Source organism: Schistocerca serialis, chromosome 9 (genome assembly GCF_023864345.2).
Source record: "Schistocerca serialis cubense isolate TAMUIC-IGC-003099 chromosome 9, iqSchSeri2.2, whole genome shotgun sequence".
NCBI lineage: Eukaryota > Metazoa > Arthropoda > Insecta > Orthoptera > Acrididae > Schistocerca > Schistocerca serialis.
In genome coordinates, this window is record NC_064646.1 from 385,583,437 (window position 1) to 385,605,300 (window position 21,864).

General features: G+C 43.3%; 1 protein-coding gene across 1 annotated transcript in view; it reads left to right on the top strand.

Moving 5' to 3' along the window:
* The window catches only part of LOC126419632 (uncharacterized), a 151,662-nt gene that overhangs the window by 99,033 nt on the left and 30,765 nt on the right, over positions 1-21,864 (top strand). Inside the window, exon 2 of the mRNA XM_050086821.1 lies at positions 1,315-1,557. Within this exon, the coding sequence (XP_049942778.1) occupies positions 1,315-1,557 (243 nt within the window). The remainder of the gene's footprint in view (positions 1-1,314; positions 1,558-21,864) is intronic.

Genomic DNA, 21,864 nt, shown 5'->3' on the forward strand with positions numbered 1-21,864 from the left:
TAATTTTTAAATGATCATCAATCACGGTTGTTTCAGCTGCATAGATTGCTTCTGGAAGAATCACTGTTGTATAGTGCCTTAATTTTGCGTCTGTCGAAATGCTCTTCTTGTTGTAATGCGTCCATGTTAGCTTGTAGGCCTTCTGGAGCTTGGTGATTCTTTGTTCATTGGCAATTCGGTTTAATCCTGAGGTCTGTATAGTTTCACCGAGGTATTTAAAATGGCAGACTTGTGCAAGTTTACTATATTTTGCTATTAAAGGGGATTTATTTTCTGGCTGCCTTTCCATATATTGGGTTTTTTCATAGGATATCTGTAGTCCGGTTTTTTGTGAAATTTCATGTAGTTTTTCCACTGCGTGAATCGCTTGTGTTCTGTTATTGGTGATAATTGCAATATCGTCAGCGAAAGCAAGGCACTTGACTTTAATTCGGATCTCTTTCTTGATACCAATTTGGATACCCTTTACGTGAGATCCCCATTCCCTGATTATCTTTTCTAGAACAATATTGAAAAGGATTGGAGATAGTCCGTCCCCCTGTCGGACTCCAGATTTGATTTCGAAGGGTTCTGATACTTCGCCCATGAATTTCACTTTGGCCGTTGTTCCTATAAGTGTCTGTTCTGTGATTTTTCGTGTCTTTCGGTCGATCCCAAATTCTTCCATGATTTTAAACAGGGTTCCACGATCCACTGAATCATATGCTTTCCTGAAGTCGATGAATGTAACTACTGTGTTTCTGCATTTCCTCATTTGTAATATTGTCTTTAAGCACCAGATCTGTTCCGCACATGAGCGTCCTTTTCTGAATCTGGCCTGGTATTCAGCAATTAGTGTTTCTGCTTGGGATTCTATCTTGGACGGCAACAATGTCAAAATTAGGGTCTGCATTCGAGATATCCCTGTTACCTTCTGCACAATGAGAAAGACGGCATGGACCCTGCCAAAAAATCCGTCTTTAGTTTCTGCTAGGTTTCGACCTACAACTTCATGCTGACGTTTAGTGGTAACTCCTTGCTGACCATGACCCAACAACCTATCAGCAAATTCTAATATGCAAACAGTTGTTAATGAGGCTCCTGCCCAGATGCCTCCAACTTTATTGGTCCTGGGCCGCTACAAACCCATGTCTTCACAGTTTTTTTTCCATTCAGTACCTTAAACAACCAGAAATAATTGTTTCCCTGTACTGGTTCATTATCTGAAAACATTCACTTTATGATCTTTATCTGTTGGTGTAAGTTTTCTTGGGGGTTAAGAACGCCCTCTTTACGCTACAGCAATAATTTTGGAGTGGCTCGCTCTGTTGTTAGGAAGAGCCTGTGTCTCCTGAGGGGAGCTTGGTGGAGGAGGCGGCAGAAGAGGAGGAGGCGGAGCCGGCGCCGGCGAACACGTGGGAGGCGCGGGTCAGGCAGCAGCGGCTGCTGCATCAGTTCGATGCAGTGCACGACGAGGCGCAGCGGCTGCGCGTCATGAACTTGCTGCTGCAGGCCAAGATGAGGCGCTACTTAAAGCGGCGCGCCAAGTCCATGGGCAGCCCTTCGTCCTCATTTTCCGTAAGTCCAACTCGTCACCTCTTCCCACTACACTCCATTGAACAGCAGTGTCTCTCAAAACCTGACGACTCACTGCTGTCCATTACACTCCTCGACAGAATTAGTTCACATCTGTTACCTCTGGGAGACTGAACTCTCAGTGCTAACCTCCACTCTCCACTGCATGGCAGAACCACATCAACTTCCTCTGTAAGACTGCCCCTCATTCCTACTAGGGTTTCACCAAAAGTAAGATTCCCAATGAGCTACAGCCTCGAGGGAAGGTGCTAGTCTAAATCCGACAACAGTACCACGCGCAGTGGCTCCCCCACTCTCGAGCTCGCCCATCCGCCATAAGGTTCGTATGAGCAGTTGCCAGCGGGTTCGTGCGCATGCGCAGAGCTGAATTCGCGTATGAGCAGTGCCTTCCTCCCGCTTCTGGCTACTTGAAGCGTGGCTGTTTGCTGTATGAGCAGTAGCAGCAAGTAGCCAGAAGCTACCCGGAAAAATTTTTCTGGCGCGCCCAAGCTGCCAGATTCGCGCATGCGCAGAGCAAGCTGAGTTATAGTGGGGGGTGGAGGGGTCCTTCCCACGTGACCTGTGTATACGTTTCGTGTCTTCGTTTACAGCTCCCACGTCAAATGAAATCAAAACAGGCTGTTAATTTATTTGAAACGAAGTGTTTCATTTCTTACTATTGACTACTTTCAACCTCGTTCAATTTAAAGTGCAAATTTTCATTTTCTGGGACGAATGATGTTATACCATAATAAAGAACAAACATGAGAATACAGCACTGAACCTCCAAGAAAATTGGTATAACGAAAACCACATGAAAAGCTGAATATCAGGTACTTCAGAGGGCATCTAGACATAGAAATGTGCAATTAGAGCGGTATGAAGCATTTTAGTATGGTTTATGAAATTCCGATGCTGATGGAGTAGTCTCTGATGTCCTATTCCTTTTACGACACTGTAAGATCTCTTAATGCTATATACGTACGAACATATGTAAACATTGACTTGAAGCTGACTAAGTAGGCTAATTTGGTCAGAAGTTTTGAACTAAATATTTTGTTTCAAATATAATGACAGCTGTAGCAGAATCTTACAAATCTGCCTTTTGTGGAAATGTTTTTCGAACACAAGGCACTTGTCTAGTACTTCCTCTAGGCCTGAAGTTATTTCTTAATTTGTGTTTACATCTTAAATTTACAGAATGCCATTCTATGTTAAATTTGAGACTGGCAGCGTACCGTATCTTATCGTTTTAACTCCCCACATGGATTCATATTTATTCATAGAGTAGAATATAAACTGTCAGTTGTACAGTTTCTTTGCCTCACAGACAACAATGTTAATTTTTTCACATTCTGAAATAGTCATGAAATTTATTGTCCTTTATTCCGGTGTAAGCTACACAAGAAACTGTCTCATTTTTTTGCAAGAAATTTGTGTTCCATCCTACTAGCTTATTGTCGTGCTGTGTAGATGTAAATCTGTTGGAAATGCTACATAACAGTATTGAAGAGTGCGAATTAAAAAGAAAATCTGACAAAGTCACCCATTAGCAAAATTTTATTGTACTTCGAGCTGTGGAGTCCACCGTTGAAATGATATTTTGCCAAGAACTGTTTCCTTATTTGCATCCTTTATCTGAGTAGGATATGATAAATCAATTGCTCTAAGTACAACTCAGTATGTCCTCTCAACAACATGCCGCAGGGCTCCACATGTCACGTGATGCCCTACCACGAATGAAATTCCTCCAGAAATACGATGAAATGCGTATGAGCAGAGCAAGCACCAAGCACGGGCTGCCTACGTCATCGTAGCTGCGCATGCGCAGTACAGCCTGTTGTCTGGCGCTTTCTGGTAACTGCTCAAACGAACCTATACGCTACGCGCTACAGATGGGTAGTTCGCGAACGAACGGGTGCAAAGGAACGGTTCACCAAGATGAACGAAAGGACCGAGGAACGAATTTCAAGGAACGATCGGTTCATAGTTCGCTTCGGTCGCGGCGGCCTACTTATAGTTCCAGGGAACGAGGAACGATCGGTTCATAGTTCACTTCGGTTGCGGCGGTCTACTTATAGTGCCCGGGAACGAGGAACGATCGGTTCGTTTCAGCGGTTCTAGGCGCTGTAGTCTGGAACCGCGCGACCGCTACGGTCGCAGGTTCGAATCCTGCCTCGGGCATGGATGTGTGTGATGTCCTTAGGTTAGTTAGGTTTAAGTAGTTCTACGTTCTAGGGGACTGATGACCTTAGAAGTTGAGTCCCATAGTGCTCAGAGCCATTTGAACCATTTTTGATCGGTTCATAGTTCGCTAGTTCACTTCGGTCGCGGCGGTCACTTCGGCAGCTCTCGTTCCAGCCTCGGTCGCGTGCTCGTCTCAGTCTCGGTCTCCCTCGGCCACACTCGTCGTTCTTCGCAAGACCACCTGTCTCAGTTCCACTGCCGACTACTCCTAGTTAGTTCAGTATCCAGTTCGTTTCGCTCACTGCGCTCGCCCGTTTTACATGTGTTCCAAACTGTTCTTGTACTTGGGTTGGCTATTCAGCGTCCACGACCGGTAATCAAAAAGTATTTTATAGTTACGTAAATTACATAAAAATCACGTTGTATGTAATAGGTACGTCTTTTCAGGTAACAAACGGGCATATCAGCTCACTTCATTATATCGATGAATAGCAAAAGACATACTTTTAACAAGGCAAATTTCTTTTGTTATTCATATATTTTTTGGTTTCATCGACTTGATTTAGCAACTAACTTTCAATAATTTGCTTAATTTTTAGTGTAAGAAAATTCATATAAATCGATTTTCGTGTATCTTTCATATACAAAACATCACATTTAGGAAGGGTCTAATTATTTTTAAGTTTTGTTGTTTCTAATTTGCATTACCTGCTAGTTTGGTTTCTTTGGAAAAAAAAGTGGGTTGAGGGTCATTTTGGCTCAGTAGCAAAAGCGGTGTTTCTCCATTGGAAATGACATAGATTGCCATAAAACTGTATTTTCTTATTATCTCAAAAACATTTGTTCAGAAGGACCTTTCAAACCAAAAACTTTACTACTGCTAACTTAATTATTATTATTATTGCTCCATTAACTTGAATAATGCAGCATAAAAACCTAATTTTTACTAAGCATTTGACGCAAGTATGATGAGAAAACCACATTTTATTTTATGCTTCCATTAAGTCTACTTCGCCTACGAACTCAGAGACAACGTGAAGTATATATAGGGTGTAAACGATTATTGTTTACAACGTAGCACAGCTATGTAGTGGAAGTCGAAACGAAGAATTTTATAGAAGACACTTGTGGTCTATTAAGTTGGGAAACAGCCACCAACAGGCTTACAAGACTACATGTGCTATAGCCCACGCGCGTCTCGTGAGATTTTCATGTTCTCTTCTCCAGCTCAGTGTCGATTGTTTCGCAATTCTTGCTTGCATTAGCTTGTTATTTCTTCACTGCCTAATTATTACATGTTTGTCTGTTTGTTATATCTGCTCGTAACGGGCAACACATCGTCTGTAATTGGCGAGCAGCCTGTACTCGGGGCCGGTTTTCCGTGCGCCACCCTATATTATTTCCCTGCGATCAGCCACACAACGCTACAGTAGGCTAAACGAGAGATTCTGCAGAATCACAGAAATTACTTCTAAAAGTGTGTAAGAATTCTGTAATGAATAAAAACTATATACTCCAGTGGGGAGGCAAGTGCCCCCTCTTGGTGCCCTCCATCCTTCAATCACCTACACTACTAGTTTTCAGTTTTTCACAAGAACCATATACCAAGCACAAATGAACGGTGAACGAGTAGAAATGAACGGTTCCCAAAAAAGAACTATCAGCAGTGAACTAGTTCCCAAGGATGAACGAGTTTGCCCATCCCTACTACGCGCTCAGAGTTGGCTTGGCAGCCGTCTGAGACAGAAGTGTTGATCACCGCTCCCGCCATGTGCGAGGTTCGAGCAGTAATCCGGTTTCTTCACGTAAGGAAGTTATCATCTGTTGAGATTCATCGGCAGCGGACTGAGGTTGATGGTGAAGAGTGCATACCATGTTCATTCAGAACGTCCGCAAATGGTGCAGGGCTTTTGTTGAGGGTCACACAGAAGTTCACAATAAAGAACGGAGTGGAAGGCCGCATGTTTCGGATGCGATTGTCCCGAAGATCAACACTTAGCTGCTCAAAGACTGGAGGGTCATTGTCCGTGAACTTGTTGAACGCATTCCTCAAGTTTCGCACCCCACTATTGAAAGAACTTTAACAGAAACTTCCAGGCAGATTAAAACTGTGTGCCGGACCGAGACTTGAACTCGGGAACGTTGCATTTCACGGGCAAGTGCTCTACCATCTGAGCTACCCAAGCGCGACTCACGCCCCGTCCTCACAGCTTTACTTCTGCCAGTATCTCGTCTCCTACCTTCCAAACTTCACAGAAGCTCTTCTGCGAACCTTGCAGAATTAGCACTCCTGAAAGAAAGGATATTGCGCAGACATGGCTTAGCCACAGCCTGAGGGATATTTCCAGAATGAGATTTTCACTCTGCAGCGGAGTGTGTGCTGATATGAAACTTCCTGGCAGATTAAAACTGTGTGCCGGAACGAGACTCGAACTCGGTACCTTTTCTTTGAACCTTTCAGCAACTGTATCGTCTGAATTGGGAAGTCGGTAAAAGGATCCAATTATTATTTTATTCCGGTTGCCAACAATGACCTCTGCCCATACCAACTCAAGGCCTTATGGTGCACGGTGCCATAGTTTGTGCTTGTCCAGGGTACTGTGACCAGCGTGACCTACATGAATGACATCCAGCGACCTGTAGTCATACCCTTTCTGCATAGCACACCAGACGCCATTTTTCAGCAAGACAATGCACAACCACATGTTGCTACAATAACACGTGCCTTCTTGGTGTCACAGGACCCAACCTTTTGCTCTGGCCCACCAGATCGCCAGTCTTGTCGACAATCGAAAATGTGTGGAACGTGGTGAAATGACAGGTGGAGCACTGTGACCCAATGCCAACCACCACAGATGAGCTTTGGAACCAGGTGAATGCAGCATAGACGGTTATATACAGGACACCATTGGCACCTTATAATCATTGGTGCCATTATGCATGGAACAAGTTATTAGGGCCCATGGGGGCTCTTTTTGCGCCTACTAGGCCACAGGACACTTGCTGACCAAGATGCCTGAAATGCTAATTTGAATGTCCTATTTCTAGTCCTTCAAAGTGATTTTTTTTCTGAACATGAGTGTGTAAAAAAGTATGCAGTTATTGTACAAGAGAGTCATCCTCTTAAAGTGGGTAGAGCTCTTTGCTAAGGATTAGTATGTCAGGGTGTTGGAATATTAATAATAATGTCTCATTTCTGGTAATATTCCAGACGATCAAGAGTGCAGTTGTAAAGTTATTAGAACATGTTTAAGACTGCCAGCTGCCACCTCCTGTATTGGCCTGTGTGGTGACTTGAAGAAATATTTATCTGTTCCCAGTGTGCGAGGGTAACGTAATTGTCCACTTACCCAAGTGCCCGGCAGTAGCATTCAGCCACTCCCAATCTGGCACAATGCAGCCAGCCACGCACGTAAAACCGTTCCACACTCCATTCTTGCTCAACCGGATGTGGCACCATGGCCATGGCACTGTGTGGAAGTCCTTGCACTGGTTGGATGAAGAGGGTTTGGGTTGGGTTGTTTGGGGAGAGAGACCAAACAGCGAGGTCATCGGTCTCATCAGATTAGGGAAGGACGTGGAAGGAAGTCGGACGTGCCCTTTCAATGGAACCATCCAAGCATTTGCCTGGAGCGATTTAGGGAAATCATGGAAAACCTAAATCAGGTTGGCACTGGTTGGCAAAGCCTTTAGTGCAGGGCAGTCATAGCACATGTTGGTCAGGCATACATAAGGAACACATGGCGTGGGTCATGGAAGATGAGCTCCTGCAGTTTTCTTGTTTATAGTGGATGTCGCTATTGTTTCCATCCTACCCCAGTGTTGTTGGTAGTGGTAACAGCACAAGTGGGCTAGGAACTAGTGGGGGAAATGATGAAAGATGGAACCCTGGGATTTCAGTGTAATTTAGTGATGTCTTGCGTGTGACATACAATGTGTATTGTCTTGTGACAGCCAGAGCGAGAGCACCAGCAGCAGCGAGTACTGTTTGTATAAAGCGTTTATTTTGCATTTTGTTTACGACCTTCCACTAAGGAAGGGATTCTATTTGTGTTTATCTGCTCTGCATAGTAACTAACAGTTCTTGATAAAACTTTACGTAGTTTTCGTGTTAGATTTCTTAGTGTTTTCTTGATCGTTTAGAACAGAAAGCGCCCTAAAACCGTCTTTTGTTTGTTTCGCGGCCGTTAGCCACTAGTCACTTGAATCAGCAGTTGTCTTGTGACAGCCAGAGCGAGAGCACCAGCAGCAGCGAGTACTGTTTGTATAAAGCGTTTTTGTACTTATTTGCTGCGCTTAGCTTTTAAATAGTTTTTCTGGGAAAACCTAGCGTAGTTTTCGCGTCTCGTATTTCAGTGAGTGTTTCTTGATTATCAGAGTAGCTCATCAGAAGATTATCTTGGGAATTTGTCACCGTATAGAGTAGGGTAAACATAGTCATGTGTAGGGACTGTGGTTGTTGTGAGCGGACGCAAGGAGAATTGGCCACTCTTCGGGGGCAGGTGGAGGCTTTGTCTGTTAGGCTCATCGAGCTCGAGGCGCAGGCGTCGGCTCGTAGTGGCGTTGGGGCAACTGTGGTGAGACCTATGCCTACTTCGGTGGCCTTGGAATCACATGGAACCCCTGATGTCGCTGCGTCTTCCGGCAGTGAGCATCTTACCGGTCAGCCATCACTCCAGGGTGAATGGCGGACAGTGGTGGGCTCGCGCGTGCCTGGCCGAAAGGCGAAGGTGGGATCTGGCCGCGTGGCAGCTGCCTTACCCCTTTCCAACAAGTACGGGGTGCTTCCTAGTGGTGATGACATCGTTTCCGAGCCACCACAGGATGCCTCGCCTGTTGGGCCAGTGGCCGATTCTCCGGCAAGGTCCCGACAGTCACAGAGGGCGGGCCTATTAGTTATAGGGAGCTCCAACGTTAGGCGGGTTATGGAGCCCCTCAGGAAAATAGCGGGTAGGTCGGGGAAGAATGCCAGTGTGCACTCGGTGTGCTTGCCGGGGGGTCTCGTCCGTAATGTGGAGGAGGCCCTTCCGGCAGCTATTGAACGTACTGGGTGTGACCGGCTGCAGATAGTAGCACATGTGGGAACGAATGACGCCTGCCGCTTGGGTTCTGAGGCCATCCTTGGTTCCTTCCGGCGGCTGGCTGATTTGGTGAAGACAGCCAGCATCGTACGCGGAGTGCAAGCTGAGCTTAATATCTGCAGCATAGTGCCCAGAGTCGATCGCGGTCCTCTGGTTTGGAGCCGTGTGGAGGGTCTAAACCAGAGGCTCAGACGACTCTGCGACTATAATGGTTGCAAATTCATCGACCTCCGTTATTGGGTGGAGAACTTTAGGGCCCCCCTAGACAGGTCAGGCGTGCACTACACACCGGAAGCAGCTACTAGGGTAGCAGAGTACGTGTGGCGTGCACACGGGGGTTTTTTAGGTTAGAGGGACCCCCCCTTGGGCGAAACGATAAAATACCTGACGGCTTACCAGAGAGGACATTATCATCGTTGATAAAGAACGTCCGTCCTCAGAGACCAAAAACAGGAAAAGTTAACGTAATATTGGTAAACTGCAGGAGTATCCAGGGCAAGGTTCCTGAATTAGTATCTCTTATTGAAGGAAGTAGTGCGCATATAGTATTAGGAACGGAAAGTTGGTTAAAACCGGAAGTGAACAGTAACGAAATCCTAGACACAGAATGGAATATATACCGCAAGGATAGGATAAACGCCAATGGTGGAGGAGTATTTATAGCAGTAAAGAATTCAATAATATCCAGTGAAGTTATTAGCGAATGCGAATGTGAAATAATCTGGGTTAAGTTAAGTATATTGAGCAAGCAAGTATATTGAGCAAGCAGTAAAGGAAACAACAGAAAAATTCGGAGTAGGTATTAAAATTCATGGAGAAGAAATAAAAACTTTGAGGTTCGCCGATGACATTGTAATTCTGTCAGAGACAGCAAAGGACTTGGAAGAGCAGTTGAATGGAATGGACAGTGTCTTGAAAGGAGGATATAAGATGAACATCAACAAAAGCAAAACAAGGATAATGGAATGTAGTCTAATTAAGTCGGGTGATGCTGAGGGAATTAGATTAGGAAATGAGGCACTTAAAGTAGTAAAGGAGTTTTGCTATTTGGGGAGCAAAATAACTGATGATGGTCGAAGTAGAGAGGATATAAAATGTAGGCTGGCAATGGCAAGGAAAGTGTTTCTGAAGAAGAGAAATTTGTTAACATCCAGTATTGATTTAAGTGTCAGGAAGTCGTTTCTGAAAGTATTTGTATGGAGTGTAGCCATGTATGGAAGTGAAACATGGACGATAAATAGTTTGGACAAGAAGAGAATAGAAGCTTTCGAAATGTGGTGCTACAGAAGAATGCTGAAGATTAGATGGGTAGATCACATAACTAATGAGGAAGTATTGAATAGGATTGGGGAGAAGAGAAGTTTGTGGCACAATTTGACCAGAAGAAGGGATCGGTTGGTAGGACATGTTCTGAGGCATCAAGGGATCACCAACTTAGTATTGGAGTGCAGCGTGGAGGGTAAAAATCGTAGAGGGAGACCAAGAGATGAATACACTAAGCAGATTCAGAAGGATGTAGGTTGCAGTAGGTACTGGGAGATGAAAAAGCTTGCACAGGATAGAGTAGCATGGAGAGCTGCATCAAACCAGTCTCAGGACTGAAGACCACAACAACAACAACAAAGTTAAGTATCAAAGGTGGGTCAGATATGATAGTCGGATGCTTCTATAGACCACCTGCATCAGCAACCGTAGTAGTTGAGCGCCTCAGAGAGAACCTGCAGAACGTCGTGAAGAAGTTTCGTGATCATACTATTGTAATAGGGGGAGACTTCAATCTACCAGGTATAGAATGGGATAGTCACACAATCAGAACTGGAGCCAGGGACAGAGACTCTTGTGACATTATCCTGACTGCCTTGTCCGAGAATTACTTCGAGCAGATAGTTAGAGAACCAACTCGTGAAGCTAACGTTTTAGACCTCATAGCAACAAATAGACCGGAACTTTTCGACTCCGTGAATGTAGAAGAGGGTATCAGTGATCATAAGTCAGTGGTTGCATCAATGACTACAAGTGTAATAAGAAATGCCAAGAAAGGAAGGAAAATATATTTGCTTAACAAGAGTGATAGGGCACAAATCGCAGAATATCTGAGTGACCACCATCAAACGTTCATTTCTGAGGAAGAGGATGTGGAACAAAAATGGAAAAAATTCAGAAACATCGTCCAGTACGCCTTAGATAAGTTCGTACCGACTAAGGTCCAAAGCGAGGGGAAAGATCCACCGTGGTATAACAATCATGTACGAAAGGTACTACGGAAACAAAGAAAGCTTCATCATAGGTTTAAGAGTAGTCGAATCATAGCTGATAAGGAAAAGCTGAACGAAGCGAAAAAGAGCGTAAAGAGAGCAATGAGAGAAGCATTCAACGAATTCGAACATAAAACATTGGCAAACAATCTAAGCAAGAACCCTAAAAAGTTTTGGTCATATGTAAAATCGGTAAGCGGATCTAAATCCCCTATTCAGTCACTCGTTGACCACGATGGCACCGAAACAGAGGACGACCGAAGAAAGGCAGAAATACTGAATTCAGTGTTCCGAAACTGTTTCACTGCGGAAAATCGTAACACGGTCCCTGACTTCAGCCGTCGCACGGACGCCAAAATGGAAAATATTGAAATAAACGATATCGGAATTGAAAAACAACTGCTATCACTTAGTAGCGGAAAAGCATCCGGACCAGACGAGATATTCTTAAGATTCTACAGTGATTATGCTAAAGAACTTGCCCCCTTTCTATCAGCAATTTATCGTAGATCCCTGGAAGAACGTAAAGTACCTAGCGACTGGAAGAAAGCGCAGGTCGTTCCCATTTTCAAGAAGGGTCATAAATCAGATGCGAATAATTATAGGCCTATTTCGCTTACGTCAATCTGTTGTAGAATGATGGAACATGTTTTGTGTTCTCGTATTATGACGTTCTTAGATAATACAAATCTCCTTCATCATAACCAACATGGATTCCGCAAACAGAGATCATGTGAAACTCAGCTCGCCCTATTTGCCCAAGAAATTCACAGTGCCGTAGACACTGGCGAGCAGATTGATGCCGTATTCCTGGACTTCAGGAAGGCATTTGATACGGTTCCGCACTTACGTTTAGTGAAAAAAATACGAGCTTACGGAATATCGGACCAGGTTTGTGATTGGATTCAGGATTTCCTAGAAGAAAGAACACAACATGTCATTCTTAACGGTTCAAAATCTGCAGATGTAGAGGTAATTTCGGGAGTACCGCAGGGAAGCGTGATAGGACCTTTATTGTTTACAATATACATAAATGACTTAGTTGACAACATCGGTAGCTCCGTGAGGCTATTTGCAGATGACACGGTTGTCTACAAGAAAGTAGCAACATCAGAAGACTCGTACGTACTCCAGGAGGACCTGCAGAGGATTAATGCATGGTGCGACAGCTGGCAGCTTTCCCTAAACGTAGATAAATGTAATATAATGCGCATACATAGGGGCAGAAATCCATTCCAGTACGATTATGCCATAGGTGGTAAATCATTGGAAGCGGTAACGACCGTAAAATACTTAGGAGTTACTATCAGGAGCGATCTGAAGTGGAATGATCACATAAAACAAATAGTGGGAAAAGCAGGCGCCAGGTTGAGATTCATAGGAAGAATTCTAAGAAAATGTGACTCATCGACGAAAGAAGTAGCTTACAAAACGCTTGTTCGTCCGATTCTTGAGTATTGCTCATCAGTATGGGACCCTTACCAGGTTGGATTAATAGAAGAGATAGACATGATCCAGCGAAAAGCAGCGCGATTCGTCATGGGGACATTTAGTCAGCGCGAGAGCGTTACGGAGATGCTGAACAAGCTCCAGTGGCGGACACTTCAAGAAAGGCGTTACGCAATACGGAGAGGTTTATTATCGAAATTACGAGAGAGCACATTCCGGGAAGAGATGGGCAACATATTACTACCGCCCACATATATCTCGCGTAATGATCACAACGAAAAGATCCGAGAAATTAGAGCAAATACGGAGACTTACAAGCAGTCGTTCTTCCCACGCACAATTCGTGAATGGAACAGGGAAGGGGGGATCAGATAGTGGTACAATAAGTACCCTCCGCCACACACCGTAAGGTGGCTCGCGGAGTATAGATGTAGATGTAGATGTATATTTTTTAACATACCTAAGTGTCTGGAGAAAAGTTACTACTTGGTTTTTTTTATCCCTTGCCAATTTTTTTACACATCTGATACTATGACACGTATCTAATTTGCAGTGGGCAGTCTGATAGTGAAGTCACAGTGTCTAGGCGATTTTTGGGTCATAAATTATAGTAATCAAAATACAGGTAGCTCAGATAAACATCCAACAGCCATTTCGAATCACAAATTATAAAAGTTAAGATATTGGTGGTACAACTATGTTTGCAGTTTTGTATCATACATTATAGTAATGGACATTAGGTTAACTACACATGCAGCCATCTAGAAGCCATTTTGGCTTATAAATTACAGTAAGTAAGATGAGATAGTCAAACATTTGACCTAAATAAATACTGGGTAATAGCACAAATGAACTACTGGGCTGCAGTTTGTTTATATAAAGGTCAAAATTTATAGCCATTACGAAAACTTTCAAACGGCACATGTACGAAACTTCTCTGATATGATCTACTTCTATGAAAAATTCCTATAGCCACAGGGTTTTTTAGTAACTGTCTTTAATTTTGTTACCTGCTTCCAACTAAAGTGTATAGATAGTGGATGATGTAACACCAATTTTATTTCAGCAAATAACTAAAATTTAATCATGTGACATTAAAAGCAATTTAAACCCTGGAACTGAAACCTTTGGTCGCCTTCAGAATTCAATGTTAGGCAATTTTGAATTTTCCATCTCACTATGTCATGAACATTCTATGTGTCAATCTACATTAAATAATAGATAAACTGCTAAACGGATTTTTCTCAAATTTGATAAATATGATTCCCTACGCTCATGATAGACGTGTATGCTTCATCAAAATGCGTGTAGAATGTAGGTTTAAAGATATGTCCATCCAAAACTTAAGCAGTCCAGGTTGGAAATTCTAAGTTTTCTGGTCCTAAATATTTCGAATCTCTACAGTTTTTAATCCTAAATAGAACAAACGTGCTTTATTTTCGATCAGAAAAGAGTCTACGTGTAATTCTAGATCAAAACCAAAACTGGACTCATTACATAGCTACAATGTGCAAGAAGGCATCAGCATCTCTCCATGACCATTAAAAATACGGAAACCTCTTCCCGCTTGACCAGAGAAAGAATATTGGACAAACGGTTGTTGTTCCGGTTCTTGATTACATCGTCATTACTCTAACGGTCTCTATCAGGAAAACTCACTTCACTTGGAACTGGCGGTGAACGCATATGTCAGACATATCTGTGACGTTCGACTCTTTTGCCATGTTTCACCATCTCGAGCACAACAAGCACAATTATGCTGGCTATGTGCAGACCAGTGCAGAGATTTCCATGCATGCTGTTACCTCTACCGTCTTATCGTCGTATGCAACCCCTCATTTCTCTCCTCGTCTGCTCAAGGCCGGAGAGGTACGAATCGAATCACCCATTGTACGCCATGTGAGTAAAATGTACGTGAACAACACAGCAGAGAAAATCGTTCTCAACAGAGCAAAATCCTTTCTGTCCATTCCACTATTCTTTTCTTGGCAGTACTGGGATGGTGAATTTAGTATGATCACCCTCTCTATTACAGAAAACTGAATAGCATCTTCAGCTTCAAAGGATAGTTAATGACAGATCTACAGGGCGTTTCAAAAATGACCGGTATATTTGAAACGGCAATAAAAATTAAACAAGCAGCGATAGAAATACACCGTTTGTTGCAATATGCTTGGGACAACAGTACATTTTCAGGCGGACAAACTTTCGAAATTACAGTAGTTACAATTTTCAACAACAGATGGCGCTGCAAGTGATGTGAAAGATATAGAAGACAACGCAGTCTGTGGGTGCGCCATTCTGTACGTCGTCTTTCTGCTGTAAGCGTGTGCTGTTCACAACGTGCAAGTGTGCTGTAGACAACATGGTTTATTCCTTAGAACAGAGGATTTTTCTGGTGTTGGAATTCCACCGCCTAGAACACAGTGTTGTTGCAACAAGACGAAGTTTTCAATGGAGGTTTAATGTAACCAAAGGACCGAAAAGCGATACAATAAAGGATCTGTTTGAAAAATTTCAACGGACTGGGAATGTGACGGATGAACGTGCTGGAAAGGTAGGGCGACCGCGTACGGCAACCACAGAGGGCAACGCGCAGCTAGTGCAGCAGGTGATCCAACAGCGGCCTCGGGTTTCCGTTCGACGTGTTGCAGCTGCGGTCCAAATGACGCCAACGTCCACGTATCGTCTCATGCGCCAGAGTTTACACCTCTATCCATACAAAATTCAAACGCGGTAACCCCTCAGCGCTGCTACCATTGCTGCACGAGAGACATTCGCTAACGATATAGTGCACAGGATTGATGACGACGATATGCATGTGGGCAGCATTTGGTTTACTGACGAAGCTTATTTTTACCTGGACGGCTTCGTCAATAAACAGAACTGGCGCATATGGGGAACCGAAAAGCCCCATGTTGCAGTCCCATCATCCCTGCATCCTCAAAAAGTACTGGTCTGGGCCGCCATTTCTTCCAAAGGAATCATTGGCCCATTTTTCAGATCCGAAACGATTTCTGCATCACGCTATCTGGACATTCTTAGTGAATTTGCGGCGGTACAAACTGCCTTAGACGACACTGCGAACACCTCGTGGTTTATGCAAGATGGTGCCCGGCCACATCGAACGGCCGACGTCTTTAATTTCCTGAATGAATATTTCGATGATCGTGTGATTGCTTTGGGCTATCCGAAACATACAGGAGGCGGCGTGGATTGGCCTCCCTATTCGCCAGACGTGAACCCCTGTGACTTCTTTCTGTGGGGACACTTGAAAGACCAGGTGTACCGCCAGAATCCAGAAACAATTGAACAGCTGAAGCAGTACATCTCATCTGCATGTGAAGCCATTCCGCCAGACACGTTGTCAAAGGTTTCGGGTAATTTCATTCAGAGACTACGCCATATTATTGCTACGCATGGTGGATATGTGGAAAATATCGTACTATAGAGTTTCCCAGACCGCAGCGCCATCTGTTGTTGAAAATTGTAACTACTGTAATTTCAAAAGTTTGTCTGCCTGAAAATGTACTGTTGTCCCAAGCATATTGCAACAAACGGTGTATTTCTATCGCTGCTCGTTTAGTTTTTATTGCCGTTTCAAATTTACCGGCCATTTTTTAAACACCCTGTATCAAAACAATGATAAAGTCAGCCTTGCTCTGCATGCGTCCCATACCACATTTCTGCTAAATAACTTTCTTCCACTCCAGATCTTTGCCATTTCCTAAGGCCCCTATCCAAGGTCATCCATACCAGAACAAGGGGAGGGGGCGCACCCACCCCCCTTGCTTTCAGGGAAAGAAAGAAAATAGTATAGTCAGGCGTTTATCTTTCAACAAAATGATTTAAAAGTAGGTATTAACGCAGGTTTTTAACGGGGTCGAAATTGGAACTTTTTTATGCCCACTTACAAGTTGCCATTCGTCTTTCAAAATATTAAAAATACTCCAACCCCCAAGTCTAGCCCACGCCCCACTCAACAAACAGTAGTATGGGCGTCCTTGTCTTATTTGGCGCAATCTATCTAAATTTCTCTTCCTCCCAACTCATCGTGTCAGAAAATATCACTTTTGTCAATCCATAAGTATATTTTGTATCTACTATTGTCGCTGTTATTATTATTATTATTGTTTAGTAGTATTTGTCGCAATACTGTTGGTATTGATGCTATTAGCTCTTAGTACTGTTATTCACATTGTGATTCGATAAATTAAGTTTCATTTCTATTACCATTTACCATATTAGAATTAACATCATTTCCTTAAGTGTATGATATAAAAAATACTGCATGTGTAAAAAAACTGGTCCACTGTAAGAGAGGGGCTTCAGAGGCCCAAGTCTAATCAGTTTAAATAAAAAAATATAGATAACAAAAATAATGAAATCGGATCTTTCAACCTTCTTCTGTAATTTTTCTTCATCTTTAACAGGGAAAAGTGCTTTCATTATGTTTATCTTTTGCACGCTAGCATAGTATACGTATATTTCTTGTGCAGATATCGTCAAGTCCATCACTATCGGTTGGAGGAGAGACAGAGCAACTCGCTGAATATCTTGAAAAGGAACTGCTCAAGGCCGGAGAGGTACGAATTACCCATTGCACACCATGTGAGTAAAATGTAGCTTCCTATTCTTTACCTCTGCTACCTTCAGAATTTCGCAAAGTCTATCCCAGTCGACACTGTCTAAGGAGATAAAAAGTCCACTGTTAAGATCGGTTCAAGATTTATATCAGTGATCTAATTTATTTACTCGAGTCAGTAGCATACACGTAGGATTCTATAAATTCACAATTTAAGGTAAGGAAATTGAAGGAATTTATATGTATACAAACATAAAAGAAAATTGAAATCAGTCTTTTTCCCAGAAACGAGCAACTGACACAGCGCTTTCTTGTGCCATGAACACCTCTGCATCGATTTGAGAACCAGCACAGAATAAACAATGACCCGAATTTTCATTGTCTGTACTTCTCTACATCACATAGTGTTGGCCCTTGTAGGTATCCCCATTTCATTAGGTTGTCCTTAGATTTGCTTATGCCCGTTCGTAACCTGCTCAGCACTCTCCATGTGGTCCAGTCCAAGTTGTGAACTGTCGCGTCCCAGCACAGTTTTGTAGTACAATAGGAACGTTGACGACAATCTGAGGGTTGTTGGGGTCTCCACCTTTGTTGTCGGAGATGAAAGGGAGAAAGCTCACCGAAACGGAACTTGGTGGTTATTGGTTGCAGTGGTAATGTTTTAGAATTAATGGCAGGATGGGTATGCTGAAGAGTTCAGTATTTATTTAAATAGTTCATTTATTATCTCTTTGACAACTTATAAAAGATGTGCCAGTTCCTAACTCCTTCTTTAATAAATGTCAGAATCAATTTATTCTTATCAACAGGCCACACGCCTAAGCTTACAAGAGACAATTACTATTCCGTAAAATGTTCTTGTTAATTACGAAACTGCAAATGTTATCTATTCTAGACAAAGACAGATCGTCTATGTTCAAAGCTATTGCCCAGAATAGGTAATGATTACTTATCTTGCAGTTGATGTGTGTGTCACCAGATCTGATCACCGACTTCTCGCTGAGAATATTACTTCTGGATACTTCTGCTGCTGCTGCCTGGCATATATACTGTTCTAAGTCGCGGCTAACCTATAATATCTATTCGGTATATTTCCATTAGCTGGCTCCTTCGACGCGTAAACATTTTAATGTTCGATTTCTCTTATAGATTTCCACTCGATGTTACTACTTACGTATACTGGAAAGCTTCCTTTAGCGTCAGGGCTTGTGCCTCTTGGCGTAGTGTCAGATAGATCCATCACGTGTTTAATCCGTGATCCGACTTGCTACTTGATGTCCCTACTTTACGTAAAATATGGTAAACTTCTGTTGACGTCTCACTGCGGCTCAAATCGTGTCTTAATGTGCGTATATTTCTCTTAGGCGTCTTACCTCTCTTCCCTTCACAAATATCCTCCTCTATGGTTTCCCAATTCTTAAACTCTGATACTTCTAATTTCATGAAGTTACAACTGTTCTCCTTCCATCTGATGTGACAAGTATTGCTTATTAAATTTTTTCTTTTTTTTTCTTGGGACTGGACAGAACAGCTAGTGAGCATTCTACTGGCTTTACCCCTGCTTGCAGTAGACTTATTTTGGCTTACCTCAGTTTTCCTCTGGCTTTCTTGGCTGATGTATTTAGTGTAGCTGTTGACTGTAAAAAGCTCTTCCTAGTTTTCCGTCAACATCATGGCGAAGCATATCCATGCAGCGGGTGTAACTCATTTTCTTAGACTTCCTTTCTTTAGACATTTGCTTCTACTTCTCAAGTTATGTCAGCAGGGGAATTCTTGCCCTTCAGTATAGTTTACCAACAGGACTTGTTTTCAGACATACATTATTTACCCTTGTAGTTTAATTAAGGACATCAACTTCTTTCGTGTGTCCGGCCATATACCACGCTGGAGAGGCATATTCATCAGGCCAGAGAGAGACTGCTATGGCAAAAGTACGTACCACCTGGCGTGGGCACTCCCATCACAGCAACAAGCTTCCGGATGATGTAGTTTCGAGCTAACACCTCATATTTGGTATTAAGACAGTGGCGCCATTAATTGAGTGATCTCTCTACGGTAACTCTGTGGTATATGGGCGTAAAACAATGCTTAAGCTCGCCACCTTCCCAAACCAGTTTCACTTTTCATCCAGCCTGTCTGTTTCGTTGGTAGAAAGAGCAGACCTGAGTTTTATGTGGGTTTGGCTTCAGCTGGTCTTTGTCATAGTAATTAGAATTTGTTCCCAGAATTCTTGTCAGCACTAGTTTCTCTTCTTCAGAATCGCCTATCTGTACTGGCAAAGCAAAGTCGTCGGCAAATATGAAGCCTTTGCTTGGGTTAGGTCTTGGCTGATCATTTGTGTAAACGTGAAAGAGCACAGGTCACAATACACTTCCTCGTGGTAGACCTTATCTTTGAATACTCCAACGGCTGTGCTTTCCTTAGAACACAAGAGAGACTCTTCGATTGTTCAGTAAGGTGGCAATTATTCTGGTGAAACCACAGTCCTGCGTCAGAGCGTAGATCTAGTGGAGAATTATGTGGTGTCACCACTCCAGTGATCTTCCCCCTTTCAAAAACATCCTCTGTGTGCTGCGTTGGATTAGTTATTGTAGTAATCAGCAATTACATAAGGGGTGATCAAAGAGTTCCATTCGAAGACCACACAATCCACAATCGGTTTGCCAATCTGGCAAAATCGCCATGACCATTGCGGTAAACATACCACCGACGCACCAAGTTGAAGATACCCTCATATTAAAACACTGTGTCCTGCACTGTGAAGAAATCCGTAGCTGGCAGCGACAGATCCTTGTCCGAAAGGAATCGTCGACCCTTCGAGGAATTGGTGTTTGTCTATATGCAGCATCGTTGACAGAACCGACTGCGGACCTTTGGTGCAGAGCCGGGTGGAGGGTCTGAATCAGAGGCTCAGACGGTTTTGCGACCGTGTTGGCTGCAGATTCCTTGACTTGCGCCATAGTGTGGTGGGGTTTCGGGTTCCGCTGAATAGGTCAGGAGTTCATTACACTCAGCTGGCGGCTACACGGGTAGCGGAGGCTGTGTGGCGAGGACTGGGCGGTTTTTTAGGTTAGAAGGCTTCGGGAAAGTACGGGGTGGGCTGCAATCTCAAAGGGTGCATGGCGAATACAGGATGTGCTTGGATCAAGGAACAGTCGGAATTGTAGTTGTAAATTGTTGTAGTTGTGCTGGGAAAGTCTCTGAACTTCAAGCGCTAATAGAAAGCACAGAAGCTGAAATCGTTATAGATGCAGAAAGCTGGCTAAAGCCTGAAATAAGTCCTGCGGAATTTTTTACGAAGTCTCAGACGGTGTTCAGGAACGACATCTTAGGCAGAATTGGTGGTGGAGTGTTTATGTCTGTCAGTAGTGGTTTATCTTGTAGTGAAGTCGAAGTAGATACTCCGTGCGAATTGCTATGGGTGGAGGTTATACTTAACAGCCGAATTAAGTTAATAATTGGCTCCTTCTACCGACCCCCAGACTCCGATGATATAGTTGCTGAACAGTTCAGAGAAAATTTGAGTCTCGTAACAAATAAATACCCCACTCATACGGTTATAGTTGGTGGGGACTTCAACCTTCCCTCGATATGTTGGCAAAAATACTTGTTCAAAACCGGTGGTAGGCAGAAAACAACTTCCGAGATTGTCGTAAATGCTTTCTCCGAAAATTATTTCGAGCAGTTAGTCCACGAAGCCACCCGAATTGTAAATGGTTGCGAAAACACACTTGACCTCTTAGCCACAAACAATCCAGAGCTAATAGAGAGCATCATGACTGATACAGGGATTAGTGATCACAAGGTCGTTGTAGCTAGCCTCAATACCGTTTCTTCCAAATCCACCAGAAACAAACGCAAAATAATTTTATTTAAAAAAGCGCATAAAGTGTCACTAGAAGCCTTCCTAAGAGACAATCTCCATTCCTTCCGAACTAACTATGCAAATGTAGACGAGATGTGGCTCAAATTCAAAGATATAGTAGCAACAGCAATTGAGAGATTCACACCTCATAAATTCGTAAGAGGTGGAACTGATCCCCCATGGTACACAAAACAGGTCCGAACGCTGTTGCAGAGGCAACGGAAAAAGCATGCGAAGTTCAGAAGAACGCGAAATCCCGAAGATTGGCTAAAATTTACAGACGTGCGAAATTTGGCACGGACTTCAATGCGAGATGCCTTTAATAGGTTCCACAACGAAACATTGTCTCGAAATTTGGTAGAAAATCCGAAGAAATTCTGGTAGTATGTAAAGTACACAAGCGGCAAGACGCAGTCAATACCTTCGCTGCGCAGTGCCGATGGTACTGTTACCGACGACTGTGCCGCTAAAGCGGAGTTACTGAACGCAGTTTTCCGAAATTCCTTCACCAGGGAAGACGAATGGAATATTCCAGAATTTGAAACACGAACAGCTGCTGGCGTGAGTTTCTTAGAAGTAGATACCTTAGGGGTTGCGAAGCAACTCAAATCGCTTGATACGGGCAAGTCTTCAGGTCCAGATTGTATACCGATTAGGTTCCTTTCAGATTACGCTGATACAATAGCTCCCTACTTAGCAATCATATACAACCGCTCGCTCACCGATAGGTCTGTGCCTACAGATGGGAAAATTGCGCAGGTCGCACCAGTGTTTAAGAAGGGTAGTAGGAGTAATCCATCGAACTACGGACCTATATCATTGACGTCGGTTTGCAGTAGGGTTTTGGAGCATATACTGTATTCAAACATTATGAATGACCTCGAAGGG